The sequence below is a fragment of the Passer montanus genome, unplaced genomic scaffold, assembly GCF_014805655.1.
Source record: "Passer montanus isolate IOZ18808 unplaced genomic scaffold, ASM1480565v1 scaffold28, whole genome shotgun sequence".
In the NCBI taxonomy this organism is placed as follows: Eukaryota; Metazoa; Chordata; class Aves; order Passeriformes; family Passeridae; genus Passer; species Passer montanus.
The window spans coordinates 11,147,719-11,172,483 of NW_024367483.1; the positions used below are offsets into that span (position 1 = coordinate 11,147,719).

Sequence of the window (24,765 nt, forward strand, 5' to 3'; positions counted from 1 at the left end):
TTTTGCAAAAAGTGGTCTTGACATGAATGAAAAATAAAAGCAGCTCTTATCATTGCTTCAAGTATGTGTGCATATATTTGAATTTGCATTTATATGTATATATTTTATGATTTATTACTAGTGCTTTTGAGCTATATGGACAGTATTTTGTTAAAATAGATGCTAGGATAAGGTTTTTCAGCCAGAAACTAAAAATTACTAATTACAGCAAAACAGACACAAGTTTCCCTGATTATCGCAGTTTTATTTCTGGGCAAGTATTTGCCTTAAATTTTTCTTTCAGTCAAACAATCAGGTGACCTTTTGAGGATAGAAATAAATGCTATATGATCCCATCGGTGTAGCTGGGGTAGGTTTTTGTTCCTGTCACCTCTTGCAGTCAAAGAGCATATTCCCTTGCTGCACCCTATCTCTCACACCCCTTCAACCCATGTGCTACGTGGGTGCCCTGGCACAGTTTCCCAAGCTCTGAAGGGCATTTTCCCCTTCTCCCCTGACCATGCATCCACTAAGAGAAGCCAAAAATCCACCTTCCTCACTCATATTCTGTTCTCCACCACAAAACTATGTAACTTTTGTTGACTGACTGTTCCTATGGGTAAACTTCCAAACTGAACAGCTCTTGTGTCCTTTGAAACACTTTTCCTAGATTTTAAATAATTTTCTATCTTTTTGAAATCAGATTTTATGTGATTACAACCAAGCCTCAAGGTCAGTGTGTCCCATGAGAGCAGACTTTCATGGCCAAGGCCTCTGCTGTCATTTCCATTAACCTTTCTTGCCTCGAGAACACATTGGTGTCTCTTGTTAAACTTGTCAGAGAATGGGGACTTCAAAATTAAAACATTCCTGTAATTTCCTTATAAAATCTTATCTGAAAATAGAGGTAAAATAGAAGTAAAAAAATTCTCTGTAGTGCAGTAGGCAAAATATTGTATCAAACCCTCACATGCTTCTAACAATTGGAATGATTTGGAAAAGACTAGTTGAAAATTTCTGACCCTTGATCCTTAAACCATCTGTACAGCTGCCATAAATTTAAACCACAAAAGACAAAGAAAAAACACAGAAGTTTGAAAGATTTTCACAGGTAAAATTTCCATTTGACAGATCTGAAATGTTAAGTCCATAATTAGTGTCTCTTTTGTATGACTTTGTGCATTACAGGATTTCTCAGTCTGTCTCTACAGATCTGACTAGTTAGGGTTTTAGCTGAATCTAAAATGGAGAACAAAATGAAGGAGTCAAAAAGGAAAGCCTGTGGCATGTTAGTCTCCTTGGAGCTCTGATCAAATTCCCAAGGCAAGAAAGAGCTGCAGCATTATCCTTGTGAAGTTACCTGGCTCATTTTCTCATAGGCTGGAGGATATTGTAATTCCAAAATAAGAATTCGAAAATGAAGGCTTTTGTCTGACTTTTGTTCAGGTCGTAATCCTGAGCTAAAAGTGTAAAGTAAATTCTTCAGCCAACATTGATGTGATGGAAGAATAATTTTATTATTTTCTGAAAAGAATAGGGAGGTGAAATGTATCTTTGAGGTCTCCTGCTTTGAGAAAAGAAGTTGGTAGGACTCACACCAATCAGATTAATTAGTATCTAAAATTTCAGAAAGATAACAGCCCCCACAAAACCTATTTGGTTTTGTTTTGCAAACCACTAGGAGAATTTGCTGAATAAGAGCCATTTCTCCTCAAATCCTGGAGATGATCATTGTTGAAAGTGATAGGGCATGTTCTTGCTCTAGGCTAAAACCAGCTGTTTGCTCCATTCCCTGCAAAAACTGAAGTTATTACATGAAAAGGGATAGAACTCCCTCACTAAAATTGATAGAACTTATTTGATATGAATCAGAGAGAGAGACAAAAAGGCTTGCACCATCAAAAATGTTTAAAAAAAAAAAATAAAATCTAATTCTTTTGGTACAGCTCTCACAGACATTAACTACCACTGAATAGCAGTAGAGCAGCAATCAAAGAGCTATTCTGTATTCTCAGAATTTCTGCTTCAAAAGGAATTTATTTTTTTATTTTAGGAATTTATTTTTTCATTTTATCTTATGAATTTTAGTTTGCTTATCTTTTTGAATGCTGTGAAGGAAAAGAAAATCACTATAGATGTTGAATGTTGAAGTTCAGGGCCACACTTTACATGTGTGGTACTCTAATCCTTTTTATTTGTTGCAGGTAATTGCTAGCATTATGATGCTTTCCAATTAAAATATCCCTGAGTGCCAATTAAAAGATGAAATGCTTAGACATACTCTCTAAAAATATTGAAAAGCTGAATTATTGAAGTAAATGTGGAAGTTTAATGTGCTCAAGTTTCTACTTGATAGTTATCTACATCTGGTAGTTATCATGTATGTATTTGTGCAAGAACAGGGGCATTTGTATGATAAGAAGATAATGCATTTGTTAAATATTATGCATACAAGACTATATTTAGCTTTATAGTTTGCTTCTATTTGCTTTATATTTGCTTCCATTAAATTTTTTAAACAGTTTTAAGTAAAGATTTAACCAAGACTATTGCTTATACTGCATAAGGTTTTATACATTTTCATTTCTTTTGAAGTCTTTTTCAAAACATTATTTTAACACTGGTATTAATCACTACCAACATAATTATTGTGTCACTGTATCTGGAAAAAAAAATCTAGTCAAATCACTATATATTGCATAAATTTGACTGTATTATTTGCCAAAGAGTGAACCTTTAATATGAATATTTGTAGAAAAAATATATTTTAACATTGTAATTGTAACCAGACATACTGTGAGGATGTGAATGTCAAAGAAACTACTGTGTTCCCATTCCAGTGTCAAAGTCAATATCTAATTACTGAGCTGCATGTGTTAATTGCAAGGGTCATTCATATTTTAATTGGACCTGTCTCCATATTATTGAAGCCAGTTTTCATGGTGGCCCATTGTGAGCTCCTACCATAATTCAGTAACAAGATAAAGTCATTAGGAAGGAGAAACAGATAAACAAGTTCGTCGCTTCTGGTGTATGACTGGGACCTTTTTGTGTAATTATTGACACAGTTCTAGTTTCTCCTTTCAGCCTACAGGCTGGTGTTTCTCCTTGCTTTCAATACTCCTTGCTTTAAATAGTCAGTATTCACTATTTCTGATAGTTACAGGACGGTATTTCTGATAGTTACATGGCAGTTTTGTGAATTCCAAGTACCTCCAACATAAAAGTCAAAATTGTATTTAGGTTGAGCTTGGCTAAATGGTCCCAGTGAGAAGCAAGAAACATGCTTCAGGATAAGCACTTAAATAAATTGTTTTAAAATTAGACCAAGCAGTTTGCTACTTTGACTGTTGAGGAGGACCACATTGCTGCTATGGAGGTATACCTGTTCCACAGTTTTAGTACTAGATTCTATAGATTTGGCCAGGGTATTTCAATGGTTGCCACTCCATCTATGCTTTACTCATAATTTGATGTTTCTGTTAGAGTAATGGAAGTGACTGTCTTTGGCACAATGTAAATATTTTTTTTTTTTTTTCTTTCCCACTTTTGTTTCCTTTTGCTACTTTCTTTTTCATGCTGTCTCAACTTTTCTACTTTTTTTTTCTAAAATTTACCTCTTTTTCACACTCTTGATTTTCTATAACTATTCTTATCCACACAGACCGATGCTGTGAAGCTACTAGACGTGAAAATGGAGGCCAGTCCCTGCAGCTGAATGCTGCTGTTTTCTCTCTCACTGTAGTCCTAAGGTTCTGGTGCATGATTTTATACTGTTGATGATAAGGCAAGCAATATGCATTCTTCCTGTCTCTCTAAATTTTTTATTTGTGGGAAGATAAACACAGACCTTATAAAATTTGTACTTTTCTATAGCTCTTCCAAAGTTTCCATTCCTAATCAAGATTCTAAATATTGTAATTACTTCAGTCTGTTCATGCAAAATTCTTCATGGGGCTTTTTGGATACCTGGTGAGTTTTGTGACAAATTCAACAGATGATGCTTGACAGTCCAGTCGGATAGAACGTGGAGAATCTGACTTACTGAATTTAATCAATGTGGTTTGATTCTATTTTCTCAACTAGAATTTGATTATAAGAAATTAATGCAAGACCTTATCATTGTCAGTCACATGGTTTTCCAGGTACACCACCAATTCAGGAGAGTATTTTCATTTTGTACTAATCCTTTGCAAAGAGTTGTCCTTTCTCTGGTTCCTGACACAAGGTACTTAAAACTTTATGCTTAATAAAAATGGTTTAAGTCCAGGCTGAATTGAGCTTTGAGAAACCTGGTCTAGTGGTAGGTGTCCCTGTCCACAGCAGAGGGTTGGATGATCTTTAAGGTCCTCAAAACCCAGGCCATTCTGTGGTTCTGTGAATACAGACATGTTTTGTGCTTTCTAATGGACTTTAACAAGCATGTCTTCCCTAAACAATTATTTATGAATTGTTTTAGTTCTTAGTGTTTCATTTCAAATACTTTTTCTGTGCCTCTCCACTGACATGCATCAGCACATAAAATAGGTCCCTGCCCACCAAAGTCGCTTCTTGTGCCTGAAAAGGTGCCACATTTCATTTCATGGCATCTGTAGGACTTAGAAGCCCCAGGGATTCAATTTTGACCTGTAGTAAAAATGGAAAAAACATATTTTCCTGTTTTATATATTAAAAGCATGGTTTATGAGCTCTGCAGCAGTGTGTGTAAGACCTCAGGAAAAAAGATTTAATAAGAGTCCATATATATATTTTATTGCATAAATTTGATTTTAAAATTTATGTAGTTGTCTAGGTTTATGGTTCATTCCTCTGTGGCATACAGAATAACCCAAGAAAGCAATGCACTTTAAAATGAAGGCAAAATTAAATATTTATTTTAAGAGAATTCCCTTCAAATTGTTACTTAATATAGCAAACATGATAAATTATATGTTCATTTTTTTCCTCTTTATAGTTCATACATTTTGGAATCTAAAGTTATCCTTCAAATTGGAAATCATCTGGTCAAAATTAAGTATCTATATACCTTCACTCAGTTAAAGGCTTTTCTTATTTCTAAGAAATATTGATAATTATGTTTGTTGCCAGATTTGAAATATTTTTGGAAGTCTTTCCTTTAGGACATCAAAATAAAACCTCTCCTCATCTCAACCAGCTAACAATTATTTTTAAAAATTGGGACTATGTCACAAGTAAGATGTCTTCAGTGTGTAAGTCTATGGAATAATTTATTGACAGAAATACTTTTTTAAATAGTTCACATATTTAGTGTAATGAAGTAGCTGGAATTGAAAAGATTGCTATCGAAACATTAGTTTCATTGTAATCTGCAGATAAGCTCTCATTCTAAAGTCAAGCCACTGTTCCATCCATGGCCCTTGCCAATATGTTCTGTTACTAAAAATGTCATGACATTACTTTGAAATTAATTACATTGATGAGTGCCTGACGTAGTGTGGTAAAGAAAGACGTTTTCTCTTCTAATTTTGTAGGAGCTGAAACTTTGGGTTCCTATTTATTTATGGGTGAAACCCCATTTTTCTATGCACAATATGTTAATATATATATTGACTTTTTAATTTAGTTGTATAGGTCTTCTTCCAATATATACAATTTATTTTTTTAAATGATTAAGTGCTTATTGAAACAAGAGATGTAACTAATGAAGGAGAGATAATATTTGTAACAAAACTTTTCATTTTAACTATGTTACAGTGGATTTGGATTACTAGCTACACATAAGTTACCAAAAACTTTCAGATCTGAGAACATATTTTCAATTGAGTATGACTCAGACAAATAATGTTGCTAATGCTAAATTTATTTTTAGTGAAAGAATCACCTTGGGCAGGAACTTTTGCAAGAGGTTTTCTTTTTTTTTCTCTTACCATTTCGAAAATCCAGATAGTGAAAATGTTTGTTGTTGTCACTTATTGCCACTATTGCCTTCTGTGGTAACAAAACTGCAAGGATAGCTCCACGTACCATCCAAGAACTGATGATTGGCTAACATTTAGTAAGTAGATGCTGTAGTAGATGCTAAAGGGGAAAGAAACCCACAGTACAAACATACTGCAAACACCTGCTGGGAGATGTTTCTCAGTCTGCAGGAGCTCAGTGGTGCACCAGCACTGGGACTCCCTTTGGGCCAGGGGAGCAGTAAATTCTTTCTAGGGGCTCCTCTTTGCAGACACATTCCTTTTGCATCCTGATCCCACTGTAAGACAAGCACTACATGCACATGAAAGAACACAATCTTCTCTTGTGGACATGTAGTTACTGTTCTGAACATAAAGAAAATAAAATTGCAGATCCAATCAAAACTAATGAGCACCTACCACTGGATTAAAGAGTCTTGAGTAACACTTATATTGTCTCATAAACTGAAAAATAAAATAGGTTCTTATAAGGTTGCACAGACAGTTTGATCCCAGTATTTCCTTATTTTGTAAGATTTTCCTAATTTTCTGAAACTTGAAACCTTGATGCTATTCTACTAAATGTTGTCTAATATATTTTCACCTTCCACATACTTGTCACAGTTATTAATTGTTTTTAATAAAGCAAGACTGGACATTATTACAGGTATGCAGAAGAGCAGAAAAAATAAAATTCCCATACCATTTTTCTACTCTGGCAAGACATGTGAAGAGCTCTTTACAGGCTATAAATTTGTTATCTTAGCAAGTCATTCTAACATTGCAGATAAGTATATAAGAAGGCAAGATAGGAATTAGGGCGCAGAGACTGATCGACTGTGAGTTAGCGCTCACATTAGAGCTCTAACTCTAATGTGAGCTCTCCAAATACACTGTGAAGGAGATAATGAAAAGCCTTGAGAAATTTTAGAGGCTAAATATACATTATGAATGGCAAGTTGTCTTTTATCCTCAGTGTCACAATGCCAGTGGGACAAAGAGACAAATTTGGATCACTTATCTTTTTTTCTAACTGATATTAGCTTCGGCTGGGAACTTGATAAATTTGCTCTGTTAAGTAAGAGAAATTTTAGTTCTGCTCCAACTTAAATTATTCTGTGCTTTGTATTTTGTGGTTATCAAGTATTTTGAATGTGAACCTTTTTTTTTGGCCTTCCTTTTCCCATCCAATTCCAAAGAGAATCACTTAAACCAATATTGTGGGGATTATGTGACTGCAGAGCCAGGCAGTTCTGGGCAGTGACCCAGAACCTCTGTAATGAGAAAGAAAAAGTGGAAGAGAATAATGTCCTTGGGTTGTCATATATCTCCTCAGATGAATGACTAATACAGCTTTGTTTGTAGTTCTCTTTATGAGTGTTTCATAATTGTATCTTTAAAAACAATGAGACCGAGATTATTTCACAGTATTTTGTGCAGTCTGTGTGAATATTCAGAAGATTTTGAAATCTTGGCTTCTTACTGACAAGAATGGGGAAAAAATTAACAGAGACATTTTCAAATTAAATTATAATTCATAGGTATAGGCTGAACAGCTTAAAATTGTAATTTAAACTCTATTAAAATGATAAATATGCCTTTACAAATTGAATTCAATTTATTTCTGACATTAGTATTTAAATGTTAGATAAGTAAATTTGTTCCTTTAAATGTTGCAATTCTAAAAGGGATTTTAGGTCTTATGACTGACAGTGTAAAATGTTACAATTTTTTAACATTGTCACATATTTTGAAATGCTAATATTAAACTGTCTGTAACACTGAAGTCCTAAAATATGCTATGCTGATCTTGTGCCTTAAATCCAAATTGGTGGCACAGAAACTTAAAAGGGGTAATGATTATTCTGTGATATAGCAGTATATCTCTAAGGAACAGTATTTTTAAAATGTCCTGATTTACAGCCTTTAGAGTCTAAGGCTGGCTTCTTTGCTAATCAGATTTTATTTGTTGTCTTTCTTCTTTCCAGAGTTTGGACAAGTTCCTAACATTTACAAATTGTTCAGAAATCAAAGTATTTACATAGTGCAACTTCAAATGCAATCCTTTTTTTGCTACTGTAGGGTTATTAAAATATAAATTGCTGTCTCTCTAAATAGGAAAAATATTGCCCAGAAATAGACACATCTATTGCATACACTGGGTATAAAATATAACTTCTGAATGGTTTTTTGAGGTGTACAAAACATGCTATTACCAAATAACAAAATAACATTCCATTAAATTTTTTGTGAAAGTGTAAGGCCAAGCACTGATGCAAAAAAAATTATATGCATGTGAAGAATATTTATTTAAAAGATAAACAGCTATGGTGATTTAATTATACACATAACCTTCTGACCAATTCTCAGTAAGTTTTCAGGGTTTTGCCATGTACTCCCTCTCTCTATCATGGAAACCTGCACAGGCACCACTCAAATGTGTATGCAAATGTAAAGTTAACTAATTAAGCCTGAAAAAACAGTTGCTGGTTTTTTCTTTTGGGTTTTTTAAATTAAGACATAATGGAGATTTTTATACAATTTGTGATTGTGCTAATAGCTGCCAATTCTCTATCTGTTGCCCAGTATGTTGATGACTCCTGATTGTTCATTTTTTCAGGAATTTTGGGAGCAAAGGAAAAAAAAAAAAAAGTGTTACTTTCAGGATGGAAGTTGAATATTATATAGAGAAATGTAGCTTCTGATGTCTATAATGCCAGCACTGAAATCTTTGCTATATTTAGGGCTCATTTACGCTTATCACATTTACTTTATCCATTCATTTTCTCCAGGCACATAAGGAATATTCAGTTTTCCATTGCTGTATATTTATCAGACATAATGTGTAAGTGATGGAAAATCACCTTTTCCCTTTAATGTCAATGACATCTTACTATAAAGCTGATGGCATCCAATACCAAGTGTAGAGATGAACCAACTTTGCCTGTTTAGAAACAGTTGTGTATGTAAGCTGTATGCTTGAGTGCTGTGCTAAGTTTAGATATTTTACAGCAAGAGAAGAAACTGAGGTAGGAATATGCATTTTTGTTCATTTTTTATAGGGTCTGAAGTCCCAAGAAGTGTGGTAGCAATGCTTGCCACCATACTACCGTTATGTTGTACAATATTCTTATTAACAGTTCTGTATATTTATTTTACATGTTTAACATTTTTGTAGAGATAATTTCCAGTGCATATTTTATTTACATAAAATTTTAATTTTAGTGCATGTATTAAATGCCCATAATAGAAGCAAAGTAAATTTTCTCAGTGTATGTATCCTACAGAATGGCAGACCAAAATACATACAATGTACTAAAAACTAATTCTGTGAAAAATATTGAATACACTGCAACATCTGTAAGTTTCTGTTTTTAAAAAGAGTGTGAAAGGCAAGGAAAAAATCTGGATTTAAAGTAGCTAATTTTAATTTGTGTAACATTGTTTATTTTTATCTTGTTCATAATTCACTACCATTTTGCACCACTGATTTTTTCATGCATGCAGCACTTGTTGTCATCTCTGCTTTTTTCCTGAAGAACGTGTTCATGGTGTAAATGTGATGTCCCTCAGCACCTTTCCAAACACAATGTCAAGAAATATATGTAACTTAGTGTGTCTTTCATCTGTTGTTCGTAGTTCATTTTAGTTCATGCAACTTCTGTCTTCATTTTTTGTAATAAAGAAAACTGACTTAAAGCATTACTATCTGTATTTTCTTTATTGCTGATAAATTCTCCTTTTTTCTTGTACTATCTGCATGATATATTTTGTATCTGCAGAGATAATTTTTAGCATTGTATCTGCATTTTATCTGCAGTGTTTTATCCAATATTGAGTATTTTAAAAACCCAAACTAACAAAATACCAAAAAAAACCCCCAAAAAACCCCAAAACCAAACAAACCAACAAACAAAAAAACCTACCCCACCACAAACATCAAAGTCACTAAAATTACAATTCATTAATTTTAAGTCTTGCTCATATTAGGTGGCTGTCATGCTACTGCATTAGTGAACCAAGTATGTGCATAGTCTGTATAAATATGCAGCCTGAGCTTGATCCATTTTGATTTATTCTGCCTGATTGAAGTTGTATCCCCAAAGGAAGTTTTAATACAGGGAAAAGCTGCCCTACCAAGGAGGACTCTGCTGGAGTTGCAGTTGTAGCAGTCAATCATTTTAAAGTAAAAACATGCACCATATACTGGCAGCACTTATAATATTAAACTGCTCTTTTTGTAGCTAATGCTATAAAATAATTATATATTTAACATAATATTCCAGTTATTACTTCTTAAAGCTGTTGTGCTTGAATTTATATAGGACTTAAAGAAAATGCTGTCAAACTTGAAACATTTTCTCAACTTAAACAAAATCCTGAGATAGTTTGACTCTTTTTCAGATCTCGGGGCTGCAATACTCTACTTAGGGTTGTCATCCACTATAAAGATGCAAAAATTTCTCATGTCTCTGTGGTATATGCACAGCATGGTTTTGAATTCTCCTAAATGAAGCAATTAAAATAATTTATCCTTTTATGTAATAGCAGTTCTGAAACCACACATAAGTGTATGTTCTCAATACTCACATCAATCTTAATTAATCTGCAGACATCCTTAGAAACTCCTCCAAGAGACATGTTCAGTAAATCTACTGTCAGTTTGAGTGGAGGAAACTGGGACACAGAAACTTATTTTCCTAAGTCTACTGAAAACCAAAACCTGGGAGCAGTGCTGATGCCATGAACCCACAGTGCAGCCTTTCCCTCCTAAGGCACAGGAGCACTGGGGTTTCTCTGCCTGCATTTTTCTGTGGCTTCCCATGAAAGAAGACAGTGCTAAAAAAATAACCTTTACTCTGATGACTGAGCAAATACAAGGAAAAAGCTGCTGTAGCTGTAACTGGCTAACTTTTTAGGCATATTAGAAATGTTCCTCAAGTCTGCTTATGGATAGCTTGATTATGAAAAGGATCTCTTTTTTAAAAACTTTGCTAAAAATAGTAAATGACAATGCCAGAAAACATTTTCACAACACAGTATGATTTTTGTAGTAAATAAAGGGGGTTTTGCTATACTTTCCTTTGTTATCCCTTAATGACCACAGACAAAACACTGTTGCCAGAAATACTCAAGCTATTATTTACATTGCATTTCTTTCACTTAGCTATTGCATTTATGTCTATTAAGACACCTTCCTATGAAAAATGTTGGTAAGGGCCATTAGAGGAAATGTGGACTCAAGTCCTACTCAGTGTCCTGAGAGAGTCATAATACATTTTCCTGTAAAATTTAAAAGCAAAAATCCATTTCAGAAAACTTGTTGGCAAGAGGATCTCAGCCATAATGAAGAAAAACTCCTTCACTTAGATAAGCATCAGAAAAGTGCAACCTTTTAGACACACTTATTTCAGTAGCTCACATCTTTGTAACTGATAGTCCCGGTGGTACCACAGGCTCCCCTGACTCACTCCAGCTCAGGCTTCATCTGAGATGGGGAGACAATGAAGATCTGTCACTGATGAGTAGAAGAAAGTTAGAGGAAGCCAGTAGCACTGTCGCCTTATTTTTCAAAGTTGTGTCAAGTGTATCTGTCAGAACACATTACTCGGTTGAGCAGCTCAGAGCACACATCCATGTGTTTGTCCACTGCCCTTCAGCAGTATCTGTCCTAGCAGAGATCTGGCGAAAAAAACACTGAGGAAGAAAAAGCATTACAATTAATGTTGATTATAGCCTTGTTAGCATTTTTTTGTATTAAGGAATGGGATAGAAAAGAATGCACCTTACTGTCATCAAAAAGTCCCCCAGTAAATGTTGCATAGAATCCTAATGATTTCTTGCAAGCTGATATTGCAAATAGTGTGATTTGTTTATTTCATTTGAAGCAAGACATTATGCTTCTGGGTACTTACCTGGCTCAAAAGAAAAGTTTTATTCATATAAATTGCTGAAAACAGGTTGCAGCTCTGGATGTGGCCGTCAAAATATTGGAGATTCTTTGGGTAGCAGGCAAGGATCACTGGTTCTTTACTTCTTGTGGTCATGGGCTGCCACTCTTTTACTGTTAACTGCTAGAAAATTTTAGAGAGCTGTTTAATTTTTTGGTACTGCATTATGATTTTTTTGGTGCTCATCAATGGATAAAAAACTTTGAGATCTATATTTTCTGTCTTTTTAGAGGTTTTGAGTAAGTATACGCATTTTGTAAGACTCGGAGTCTTGGAAAAGTTCCAGATCGGATATAAAATCAAAGACAATATTCAGAGGCAGTGCAGAAATAACCAGTCATGGTTGGGAACATTTTTAAGACTCAATACAAAAGTGTAGCTCACCTTGATAAACAAGAATGTTTTTTTCCTGCCATGACCTAGGGCAGTATTTCAATTTCACCCTCTAGTTAGTTCATAATTTTCAAATTTTTACTTTAGCTTGAGAGCAGTTTACTTTATCTTCTGACTATCTTGAAAGAAATGAAAACCATGTATCATAACTCTGCACCATGTATTTGTAGCAGCCAGGTGTTGCCCTGTAAGCCAGGAAAGTATTTTACAACATTGCTTTTTCTTCCTTAAAAACTCAAATTACTGTAAAAGGGAGGTTTGGGTAATCATCTATTTTTCATCTTAACTTCAATCCATGCCTTCTAAGGAGGAGGGAAGGGAATAAAGAAGTTGCTAACGTGCTTTTTTCTCCCCAGCAAAATTTAATATCACTAAAGGTGTGAAAAGTACATATGGACATCACCTTATCCTACCCCCAAGATCACACAGTGCTTGTTATAAAGCTTCCAATTACAATTTTATTGTAGCAGTAGTTGAATATAAACAATGTGATTCTGTAAGAGCACAGAGAAATTCTGTCACCTCAAAGGACATAGGTTCATTTGACATTGCTCTGAATATATTTATGTTTCATGTTTTGTTCCTGTGCAGAATCAAAAGCTTTATTTTGCCATATGTAAAGCACACCTGTACACTGGCACAGGTTGCCCAGGGAAGCTCTGGATGCCCCAGCCCTGGAAGTGTTCAAGGCCAGGTTGGATGGGGCTCTGTAGAGGGAGGTGTTCAAGGCAGGGGAGTTGTAATGAGATGAGCTTTACTGTCCCTTCCACCCTAAACCATTCTCTGATTCTGTAAACACATACAGATGGAGATTCTCGCTTTTGACCTGCTTCCCTTAGAATATCTGGTGTGGAACCCTTACAGGAATTCAGTCCAAACTTATGTTTGAGAGTCTAGAAAATGTAACTTTTCTCTTAGTTCTTTTCACTGGAAAATTGCATTTTACTTGCTGCCAAAGCTCTTCATTCCTCTTTCTCATCAAATAATGATTCCTGAAAAAAATGTTCAATTATCTGATTAGAAATCATTAAAAACATAACTTATTCAATAAGAACTTGAATACTGCCAAAACTTTTGATTACATTTGTAGAAACTTGCTTTTGGCTTTTTTTTTTTCTTAGTTTATTTTTTACATTTATGGAAGTTTTTGAATTATATTTCTGTAAGTATTCACTGATGATCATTTATTTGAAGAAGTGGGTGAAAAAAGTGTCTTAAAAGTTGTCAGTTTCCTTCATCATCATGTCAAGGTAATATATTACTTGTGCCCCATTCTGTATTTAAAAAATATCCTTTTCAATTTAGCATATTTTTAACAAATTACAATTGAAACTCATTTGAACTATGGAACTTATACTTCTCTGTTCTTTTCTTTTTAACAAGAAGCGTTTTAAAAGGCCTTCTTAGATGACTAAGTCAGGTATAAAATAAACATTTTCAAAAAGTTTCTAAGAACTGATTCTTTCACATTGACATTGAATTTTTATGATTCAAATTGTTTTTGTTCAACTAGGAAAATGAAAAGGTATATAATGCATAAATACTTTGTTATTTTAGAGCACAAAGTAGAACTACTATTTTGAGTTTGTTTGGTACTTACCGGGCATCTGCAAAAACCCCAAATATTTAAAATAGCTTCTGTAATATAACTATATTATAACTATAACTATAATATAATAATAATAACAATATAATAATTTAATTTAAGGAAACACTTTTTGATAACAATGTTGCTTGTCAAAGTTGGTGGGAACACTGTTTGTAGTATGACATTAATATTTCATTCTGTCGCAGAATTAAAACTTCTGTTGATGTCATGACATATATAGAAAAAAAATCACATTGGTTTTAAATTACATGTATATTAGGATATGATTTTTGAAACCATTGAGGAGAGGCCTTAATCTGCTTTAATAGTTATTTGGATTAGTTTTTCAGCTGACTTTGGTGGGAGTACATAGGCAAGTACAAAGTCAAAGCAATTCAAGAAACAAAATTAAGCCACAGATAAACTTCTAAAAAAATAGTTTTGTATGTTTTCATTAAGATTAAAGATAAACCATAACACAGATAGATTTAAAGAACAAGGCTGCCCAGTTTCTATCTGTTTTCAGAAGTACATAAGATGCTCAGACAGGCTGATCACAGCGATGCTCCTCACCTCACCTCTGGATTTGGCCACATTACTCTCACCGTTTGGGGTGCAGTAGATAAAGGAGAGAAATGTTGGAAAACTGTTGACAATTTTAAGAAATCAGACTTATGAAACAGAAACCTACAGGAACAAAAGGGTTTCAAGCAGGAAAAAAATTACTTAGGACTTGTAGTGGAGAGCAAGGATGGGGAATGCTGAATGTAAAGGTAGCCATGAAAGGATGGAAAATATGCAGCAGTCAAATACTTGTGTCTCAGATGTCTCACCCATATGAGGAAAATTGAAAATTTAAAGACAGAGCATCCCACGCAAGGATGGCAAAACAAAGGAGCAATATTGCAACTGTAAACATTTCCTTCACTCGTCAATGAAGATACTGTGTAGTCATTTCTGCCACTGGATCACTTAGAATGAGAACTTTGCCATTTCACAATGTCCCAGGACACTGAAATTGCTGTTCACGGCAGTGGAAAATTTATCTCTTCATAGTAAAAACTTTTTAACACTTTATCAAGAAAAAAACTGCAAAAACAAAACCAGTAAAAAAACTCCTGAATTTCTTTCAAAATTCAAATTAAATCACCCAAAATTTTCTCCTTCACATTCTAGTTGATGGTTGAGAATGTACAGAGATTCACTGTATGAGGTCTTTAAGGCTGACTATAGAATTTACTGGTATTATAACAATTGAAATATATGAGCTTTTTTAATAAGCTGGATTTAAATATCTACCTGTATCTTTCGGATAATTCATACTGGCAAAAAAATTACTGAAGGTTTACAAAGAATTCACCAAATATGTGGGTGGATATAGGAATAAAATAAGTTTTGAAAGACGTATCAGAAAGTATAATATTTAAATAAGAATGCTATTGTTTAAAAAAGAAAAAAATATTTCAAAACATCAACTTCTGACATTGCTGATGGAGCAATGCATAAGTGATAAATCATTTCATTTATGCACCATTATTTTTATAATTTATGTAGTGGTTTTTAAGTCCTTCTGAACAAAGGAAATAATACGTCTGTTTTTCTGCTTACCCATCCTTGGAAATATATACATTGAATTCTAGCTTGTTGTATAATAACATTGTGAAGATCATTTCTATAATAAAACAACCCCTACAATAGACAACGAAGTCAATTGCTCAAGACGTAAAATGCTTCCCTTCTTTTGAAAAAAGTTTTTACTTTTCCATTTTAGAGTTCTAAACAAAGACTAGACAAAGAATATATATTTATTGATTTAGGATAACTTTCAAATTACATTTGAAATGGTAAAGGCATTATCATTAAAATTATTTAAGCAGAAATATAAAAATCTGTGCTTAATCTGAAAACAATCTATAGTGTATAGGAGAGTTGGAAGAGAAAGAAGAGGATGATATTAGTGACCCAATTAAAATATTTATATTATATTCCATTATGCAATTGTTTAGTGTCTGTTACAACAGCAGTCAAGTAATCTCCAGCCAGAATAATCTTGCTCTTATTTTGGCAACAGGCAGAGCAGCAGATGGAAATGTCCCAGTGAGTGGTGCTGGCTCAGGCATCACTCCAGGACATGGGAGTGCCAGGAAGAAATGCTGGCGTGCAGCCCCCATGGGCAAACTCACCCAGCTCCACTCCCCTGGGGTTTACTCAGCACAGTCTCACACCAGGAAATTGCCACTGGCCAATAGCTGAGCTAGTTTGGCATCTTCTTGAATTAGCTGAGTGCATGAGCCCTTTTTTCCCGTAGACAATGATCAGATACAAATCCTCTCCTCTATAAGCATTATCTGAATTCACAGACTCCTGAGAATCACACTGTCCAAAGGTGTTTGCACCACTGCTGTCATGGGAATATCAGCTGAGGCAAAACATTAAAATATTTTTCCTGAGATTTGTAATGAAGTAAAATTAGCTAAATATCAGCTCTCAAAATTCAAACACAGAAAGCAAGACCAGGTGTGGACTGTGTTTATTTTGAAGTGTTGAAATGATTGCATTTTCAAGGTACAAGACTAAACAAGATGAGGTCCTAACCCTATAATCATTTGATGATACACATATTTTATCGCATATTAAATTATTTAAGACTAAGTGCATGCAACTGTTTGCAGATTAAATAACTTGAATTAAGTTATTTTTCATTCTAATCCAGAAAATTACACTAATAAATACTGGTTTGTAAAAAATAAACTAAAAAAAGTCTCTTCAACCTTTCAGTAATTCTGCTTAGCACCACTGCTAATTAGTTGTATTTGTAATGCAGAAAAGATAACTTATATCAATGTCAATATTGAACATTGAAAATATTTTCCTTAGGCTGCTTATTGATACTCTTAGTCATGAAATGTTAAGATGTGATATTATTTGCTATTAATTAATGCCATTTATGTTTTTTGAACTTATTGGAATTTTGGCAATTGGAAAATATTATGCAGAAGAAATGATTTGTGATTTCAGTCAGGTACTGTATATGCGTAATCATCAGGACTGTTTATTTCCAATAATTTCTGAATGGTTCGTTCCTAAACATTCTTTGCTCTCCTGACAAACAGCTTAGAAAATTATAGTTTAGTATTAGTGTTATTAATACATCTCAATTTTCTTTCCTTGAAGACACTCTTTTTAATGGTCTTGGACTTGGTGCTGTCATTGGCCTGGGAGTGGCAGCCCTTTTGTTAATCCTGGTTGTGACTGATGTTAGCTGCTTCTTTGTACGGCAATGTGGATTGCTCATGTGCATCACCAGGAGAATCTGTGGGAAGAAGAGTGGTTCAAGTGGAAAAAGTAAAGAACTGGAAGAAGGAAAAGCTGCTTACTTGTGAGTATTAATCACATGGGTTGGAAACATCCTTGAAAGAAAAAGTTGGCTGTCCAACTTACATTAACTTTACGGCCGTTCTGTGGTGTCACAAAGGGAATTAATAAAATGCTTCTACTACTTGGAAAAGTGTTTCTCTGAAGTGTGTAGAGTTTTTTATTGCCTTTAAAAGAAAAGTTGAGACATGAAAAAGAAATATACTGTAGCTCAGTTTAGGATGACCTCTTTGTCCAGCTTGACACAAAGGAAATCAATTGTAATTCAGTACTAGTTGGAGACACAGATTTGGTTCGTGAGAAGCAGGTAATGGATCATTGTAACTCCATTTCTGCAAATCCCTCTTTGAGCTGCTAACACCCAGAAATTCAGCCTATGGCTATGACAGTGCCAGTAAATCCATGAATGAAGGACATGGTATTACAGAAAATCCCTGAGAGAGTTTTTCTTCTTAGATATAGCACTTGATGGAAAACCTTGATTCTTGTCTGTGGATTTTAGGAATGAAAGATCTTGTAGATTTTTTTTTAATAGGAGTTCTGAGTTGGATGTTGGTGAAATGGTGGTGAGTGATTGTTCTTTATAGCAACAGTCATTGAGTGTTAAACATGAGTGGGAAATAATCAATACTGATTCTCACAAATACTCTTTTGTAGTGGCTACTCCATCACACAAATGTGAATGAACTGATCATTGGTGAAAATATGGTGAAAATATGGTTTCTTAAATTATTATAGTGGATAGTGAGATCTCTGGCAAAACAGTTGAAGTTTACTGATTACATAAAATAATCATGCTTTAGAGACATGACATTTACTGAGTTTTCAGTAGAAAGAAGATTACATATGGTCCTTCATTTTCAACATTTCCCTGTTTACTAGAAAAAAAACATAATTTTCTCATCCTGCTCATCTGGTAGGCAACTTACACATGCACTGTAATATTTGTGAGAGTGCTGTCTGTGTGTGGTTTATATAACATTTGCTGGTCCAACTGCTATATGCCTCTTGCAATTGTCAGGCTTTATAGTTCATTATCCTTCAGCTTCCTAGGCACCATACATTTTCAGATGGATGTAGAGCACACTAGATCTTGCAGCCCTCATTATTCATAGCTGAGCAGGGTTCTCCATGCCACTTGTGAAGGTGTAAGTGTCTTTTTGGGATTTAATTCTGGCCATTTTGTTTCAGGCTGTGTCTTTCTTAGGTAACTTGGCCTTGTTTTCTTACATATCTTGGTTGGAAGGTGTAAGTGTCTTTTTGGGATTTAATTCTGGCCATTTTGTTTCAGGCTGTGTCTTTCTTAGGTAACTTGGCTACATATCTTGGTTGGGTTCTTCTTAAATAAGGTTCCATTTCAGAAACAGCTCCACAGAACAAATCCAGTTGTGAGAGGATACAAAAGCATTTATAATACTTCTAAGTAGAAGTAATAACACAAACTGGCTATTTCCTCATTCTCCACATCTGACAGTGAGAGAAAGACTAGCAGGGTTTTTTCCATCCTGTGAAGCCAGTCTGTCCAGATCAATAGAATCAAGATGTGAAGCTTCTGGCACTGAAAACAACTGTCCTTTCCTATTGAGCACAGCACTTCAGTTTATGCTTAAGTTTCCCATTCAGGGAGTGGCCAACTATAAACTGGCGTACAGACACTCCTAAATGAGAGGACCTTAGGGAGATAAAGTTGGAAATGTCACTTGACAGCAGTTTATACCTTGTTATCAACATCTTATTACCAAATGCCATTCCATGCTGTCCCAAAAAAAGCACTGAGCTCGTCTCCTGATATTAATTCTTGTGTTGCACTTCTTTTGCAAAAACAACTATGTTATTTAATCATATTTCTTTCCTTGTCAGAATGGTCTTCAGTCAGTCAGACCTTAAAATATTTGGGACAGTTCTTATTTTAGCCTATTCTCTGCATTAATAAACTGTCAGACTAAACTCCCGGGACAGACTTGAAGAGTCAACATTTAAATTTATATAAGGGTAACTGATATTGCCTAAAATTCACTGACATTTCTCTGTTTTAAAATGCTAGTTTGCATTCTGGATTTTTCGGTAGTTTATGATATGGTTCTTGGTTACATTTTGATTGTAGGAGACATATATATGTATATATACGTTAGATATGTTCTGTATGTAATGGATGATGATGATATAATCCATGTAACACACACAGACATCCATGACATAATGGATTTCCTACAAATCATTTTCCCTTCTTTAAAATTTGAAATGCTACAGTTTCTACCTTCTGTAAATATACATGACTGCAGGTCACAAGGAATATCTTTTTTAGTCCTTTTGTCATGCAATACTGTTTGTAAGACTGTAGATGTATCAACAAAGCAAGAAGAACTCACCAATCCACCACCGGTCCAACTTAGATCCCTAATCTTTTATGGTATGAAGTCGCCACGAAAGTTAAGTGCATTATCTACCAAAATGAACTTTGTAACCATTTGTGTATCTTAAGTGCCACTTGCAGAGATAAATAAACACATGCAATTTTGGGGTTTTTAAACAGACAAAAATCTTTTAGATTTCTACCTCTTAATTCTTCTTCACACTATTTCTCTATCTGGGCTACATTCTTATTAACCTACAAAGATTTTCCTTAAGGATACCTGTCAGAGTACAGTAGAGTTTTCCTGATACTTCCTGTTGCAAAAGCCTGTTTTATACATTATCTTGAAGAAACAATATGAAAATGTGGGACATGAATTAGAGAAGAATTTAGCCAGGTCTTTGGTGTGGCCTGTAGCAAAATAACAGCTCCCTACAACATCCCAGTCTGGAAAAAGTCTAAATAAAAAAAATCTAGAGAATAAATAAATCTAATTAAAGTAATAAAAGTAATTGTAACTCAGTTACCCTCTGTTTGTAGACTGCAGCTGATGCTGTTCCAGGATATAGGAAGAAAATATTTTCATCAAAAGAGGGTTTTTTGGTAAATACACACACACACACACACACACACACACACACACATATATGTATATGTATATATATATATATATATATATATATATATATATATATATACACATACAGGGTGTCATCTGATCTGCCTTTTGAGAGCAAAATTGCATAAAAGTTTATTATTATTTTAAATAAGTATTGTTAATTATTATGTATTGTTAATACTTTGTGGCAGTAAACAGATATTTCCAGATCACATCCATATTTCTGAGAGCAGTCCTGAAGGGAAGGACTTGGGGAGTCTAGTTCATGAAAAGATGGACATGAGCCAACAATGTGTGCTCACATGCCAGAAAGCCAAAGGTGTCCCAGGCTGCATCAAAAGCAGCATGACCAGAAATTCAGGAGAGGTGATTCTGCCCCTCTGCTCTGGTGAGACCTCACCTGGAGTGCTGCATCCAGCTCAGTAGTCCTTGGTAAAGGAAAGACATGGATTTGTTGGATCAAGTCCAGAGGATGACACAAAGATGATCAGAGGGATGGAGCACTCTCTGTGAGGTCAGGCTGAGATAAAGACTTTTCTGCATCCTTTTGAAACGGAATTTATGAAAAAAGATGGGGACAGACAAGGCAAGGGATGATGGTTTTGAAGTGAAAGCGGGTAGATTTAGATTGGACATGAGGAAAATCTGTTTTACAGTGAGGATGGTGAAACATTTGAACAGGTTGCCCAGAGAGGTTGTAGACATTCCATTGCTGGAAACAGTCAAAGTCAGACTGAATGAAGCTCTGAGGAACCTGATTTGGTTAAAGATGTACCTGCTAGTTGCAGGGGCATTGGACTAGATGACTGATGAATGTCCCTTCCAACCCAAACTATTCTATGACTCTTTGGTTACCAACAAAATCATAATGACAGCACTCACTGCTCCATCTCCTTATAATTAATTGTTTAACTAGCACAATATTTGTACATTGCTTACTTGTGAGAGGCTAGCGGTTGTTCCTCAAATGGGGGAAATATGATGTAGAAACAGTTTTTTCTACCAGCAAAAGCAGAAGGGCTTCAATTTTTAGCACACAAGGGCTCTTTGCATCGATGGCAGCTGGGGTTGTCACAATCCCAGGAGATTAAAGCACACTTTTGTGGTGTATGCACTCACATAATGGCTCTTTAACGCTGCCAGAAAAGTTCGAGTATAACTAGGCATCAAGTCCAATCATTATTATACTAGGTAAGGGAAGTTTACATCTATTCCCATGAAGAAGCTGTCACCTTATTATTAGTCATAAACAAAATGCTCTTTTGAGATGCTAATTTATCATGTTTACAAAGTTAGGGAAGTAACCATGGATACAGGATGCTTTGAAGACTTCAAGGAATTGCGAACACACTGTTAAATGTGTCTTGGTGGTGTTAGTCACTGATAATTAGTTCTGCCTTTGCCAAATTTTGAGAGAAGGGATCTTAGTAATTCTTTATGTGCAAAGTACATAGTTAATGTGATGATAAGAGACTAAAACTCTTTTAATAATTTTTAGGAAAGATGGATCAAAAGAGCCAATAGTGGAAATGAGAACAGAGGATGAAAGAATTACCAGCCATGAAGATGGGAGTCCAGTAAATGAGCCAAATGAGACAACTCCCCTCACAGAACCAGAGTAAGTAGCCTGATATTCCCTGGAGTTTCACACAAGCTGATTTTGGCTGTGTGGACAGACCAGACTTCCCACACTCTGAGGGGAGGTACACAGCATCACCAGACTGTGGTCTGCTGTGCCAAGGCAGTGTGTGAGCGTAGGGTTTGTTTGATTGGTTTGGTTTTTACAGTAATCAATCTAAATCATGGTACTTCACTGACACTGGCTAAGCACAGCAGTGCAAAGACTTTTTAGTTTGTTTGCACCTTGTCTTTACCACCTAGCCAGAAATTATTAATTATCCTGTGGGAACAATTCCCTAGCTCTCACAAATGACTTTAAATTAAATCTCACATGCATCTTCACACACATCCTGAAGATGGGGCACAAGGATACTGTGCTCCAGAAACCCAGCTCCTCACTGGAGTGGCCCCCTCCTGCTTTCATACATGTAACTGAGAACTTAATTGGGTATTTAAGTCCACACAGTATAATTGGATTACTCATGCTGAAGGGCAACCTCTGCTCCGTTTCCTCATCCCCCCTTCCTGTCCCTGCAACCCTGAAACCACAGAAGTTTGCAGTCATGCTCACAGGCTCTGGCTGCCTTCTGAATAATGGCACCATCCTTGTGCCCAGGGATGAAATTACTGAAGAAACGTCTTAGTTTTCTTTGCTTTGAGCCCAACGATTTCCATGTGTTGGGAAAATCTCCTATCTCATGACATCTTCAAGGCAACAAATTTATGAAGATGATTATGTAGTAAATACAGAAATTCACCTGTTGATAATTTGATGAAATCATCATTTCTTAAAAGGAGAGGGTGTTCTTACAAAACAGCCTTTTTATTTTCTGCAAATATGAAGAAATTTCATTTTTTGTCATTATGTAAAACTGTAAGAGCCAGGACCTTTAATTAAAAAAAAAAAGGTTTGCTACCAGCTGTCATTGATATTTTAAGTAAATAGGGAGTTAAGTAGCTGCACGTTAAGCTGTGTAGTTCTTTGAAGAAGCTGTGCACAAAGAGTTTGAATTTGTTAATTAAATAATTATGCGATATGTTGAATGACTACTGATATGTTTGCTTTTCATATTAGAATTTATAATCAGGGGCACAGTGGAAAGCCCACAGTTATCTAAAGAGTCAGGGGAATGTAGTTGTAAACATTGTACAAGTCCAGCAAGCCTTGGATATGTTAGTGGGTAAAGCACCAGGCCCATGCTTGTTCATGATTCAAGACTATTTTTAGCACTAGAGCTTGAAAATTAGATGCATCTTGCAGGAAACATGATACCATGAAAGATCTAGTACACTTCTTTCTACTCGTCACAATCATTAGATCAGCTGACAGTAGTGAAATATGAGAAAGTTAAAATCAAAAATATTTTATTATCTTAGGGGAGGGGGAAAGAATCAGTCCCCACTCTCATGACAGGAAATAAAACAAAAAAATGACCAACAAAACCCCCTGAAAAAATAACTCCCAGGAACTGGTAAGTATTTGATGGGCATTATGTTCTTGGAGAAACAGGACTGCTAAGAGATATTAATAATGATGACAGCTTCCTTCTTGGTAATTTCTTCCCTCATAACCAATGGCAAAAGGTGTCAGCAGTCCAAAGCACAGCTGTACAGATGTCAGCTAAAGATTTGGGACAGTGTTGCTTGGGAAACTAAAGGTGAAAAGAGATGGTGCAATGGGGACACCTGAAGGGCTGTTGATACCAGGGGAATATGGAAAGACCTTTGACTCAGCCACAGGTCACACCCAATGAAACAGAGAAGCAATATAAAGTAGGAGTGAGATGCACAAAGGGAAGATGCAGTAGAGGAGAAGTCAGTCTCTCAGTGTGAATAACACAAAAATACATTGTCAACAACAGTCAGAAAGACACATGCTGGGCAGGGTGAGGATGACCAGAAGGGATCTTGGAGGGCAGAGCTTAGCTTGCAGGAAAGAAAATTTCAAGGACATTTCTGGGAGGCAGTGAAACAAAGTGGGGCTCATTATGACTAATTCTGGCTGTCTTAAAGGTATAGAACATAAGCCTTGAGGTTAAATTGGATAAAATATTTTTAACAATTATTGAATTATGTTGTATAATAGAAAATTACACTCAGAACTTCAAATGCAATTTAAGAAGTTGAGTTGTGGGAACTAGTTAGTAAAGAGATTACTTCTTCTTACAACAATATTCTTTATTATATTGCTTGGTATATTATATGGCAAACTATTTTGAACCTTATCTCAGATGATCCTTGTCAAAACCATACTTGGAATCCACGTATGACGGATTAGCTCAAAGCACTTTACAAGTTTTAATCATGCTGGCAGGAAATCAGTTTAAGCTGTGCATTGGATATCGCACTTTTGTAATATTAATAAAATACCACCTACAATGTGGTACAATAATTATATTCCTAGACTGAAATTAATATGTTTCTAATATTGGTTGATTTTTTTTCTTAGTATTAATGAAGTTGGTTGAATTCCAGTATCAAAATTGAGTCATTTTTCTATAAAGTAAGAAAGGAAATATTTAAGCTAAAGTTTTGTGTGGGTATCAGCAGATTGTTGATGTTAGGCCACATGCAGTGCTAGAGAAGTCAATATTATTAATAATTGATAGCAGCCAACATCTGATTAAAGTAAGAGAACTTTTTGTAGCATTTTTTGTTGGATTTTTTTTAATCTTTTTATTAAAATGAATGAACATTTGAAAGGATTAGTCTGTTCAGCTGAAAAATATAAAATTCTTTCTAATAGATATACGTAAAGAAAAATTTGATGTAGAAGAATTGGTATAATTAGAACACTTACACTTGAATTAGTTAATTGAAAGAGGAAAATTATTTAATATATTAATAGAGATTGAATATGTATTTAAATCAAATGGAAACAAAAATTCCAAAATAGCAAAAATGTTGTCATAAGGAAAAAGAAAAATGTCTAATGTTAACTTGCATTCACAACTCACACCCTATTAAAA

General features: G+C 34.9%; 1 protein-coding gene across 2 annotated transcripts in view; it reads left to right on the forward strand.

Moving 5' to 3' along the window:
* NCAM2 (neural cell adhesion molecule 2) overlaps positions 1 to 21,798 on the forward strand; it is a 264,883-nt gene extending 243,085 nt beyond the window's left edge. The window contains exons 16-17 of one of the 2 annotated variants that reach the window (XM_039713271.1): positions 17,004 to 17,208; positions 21,675 to 21,798. In XM_039713271.1, the coding sequence (XP_039569205.1) occupies positions 17,004 to 17,208; positions 21,675 to 21,798 (329 nt within the window). Of the gene's footprint in view, positions 1 to 3,643; positions 4,913 to 17,003; positions 17,209 to 21,674 lie in introns of those variants that run through there. The other variant, XM_039713272.1, reaches the window with a different exon arrangement.
* Positions 21,799 to 24,765: the final 2,967 nt, after the last annotated feature.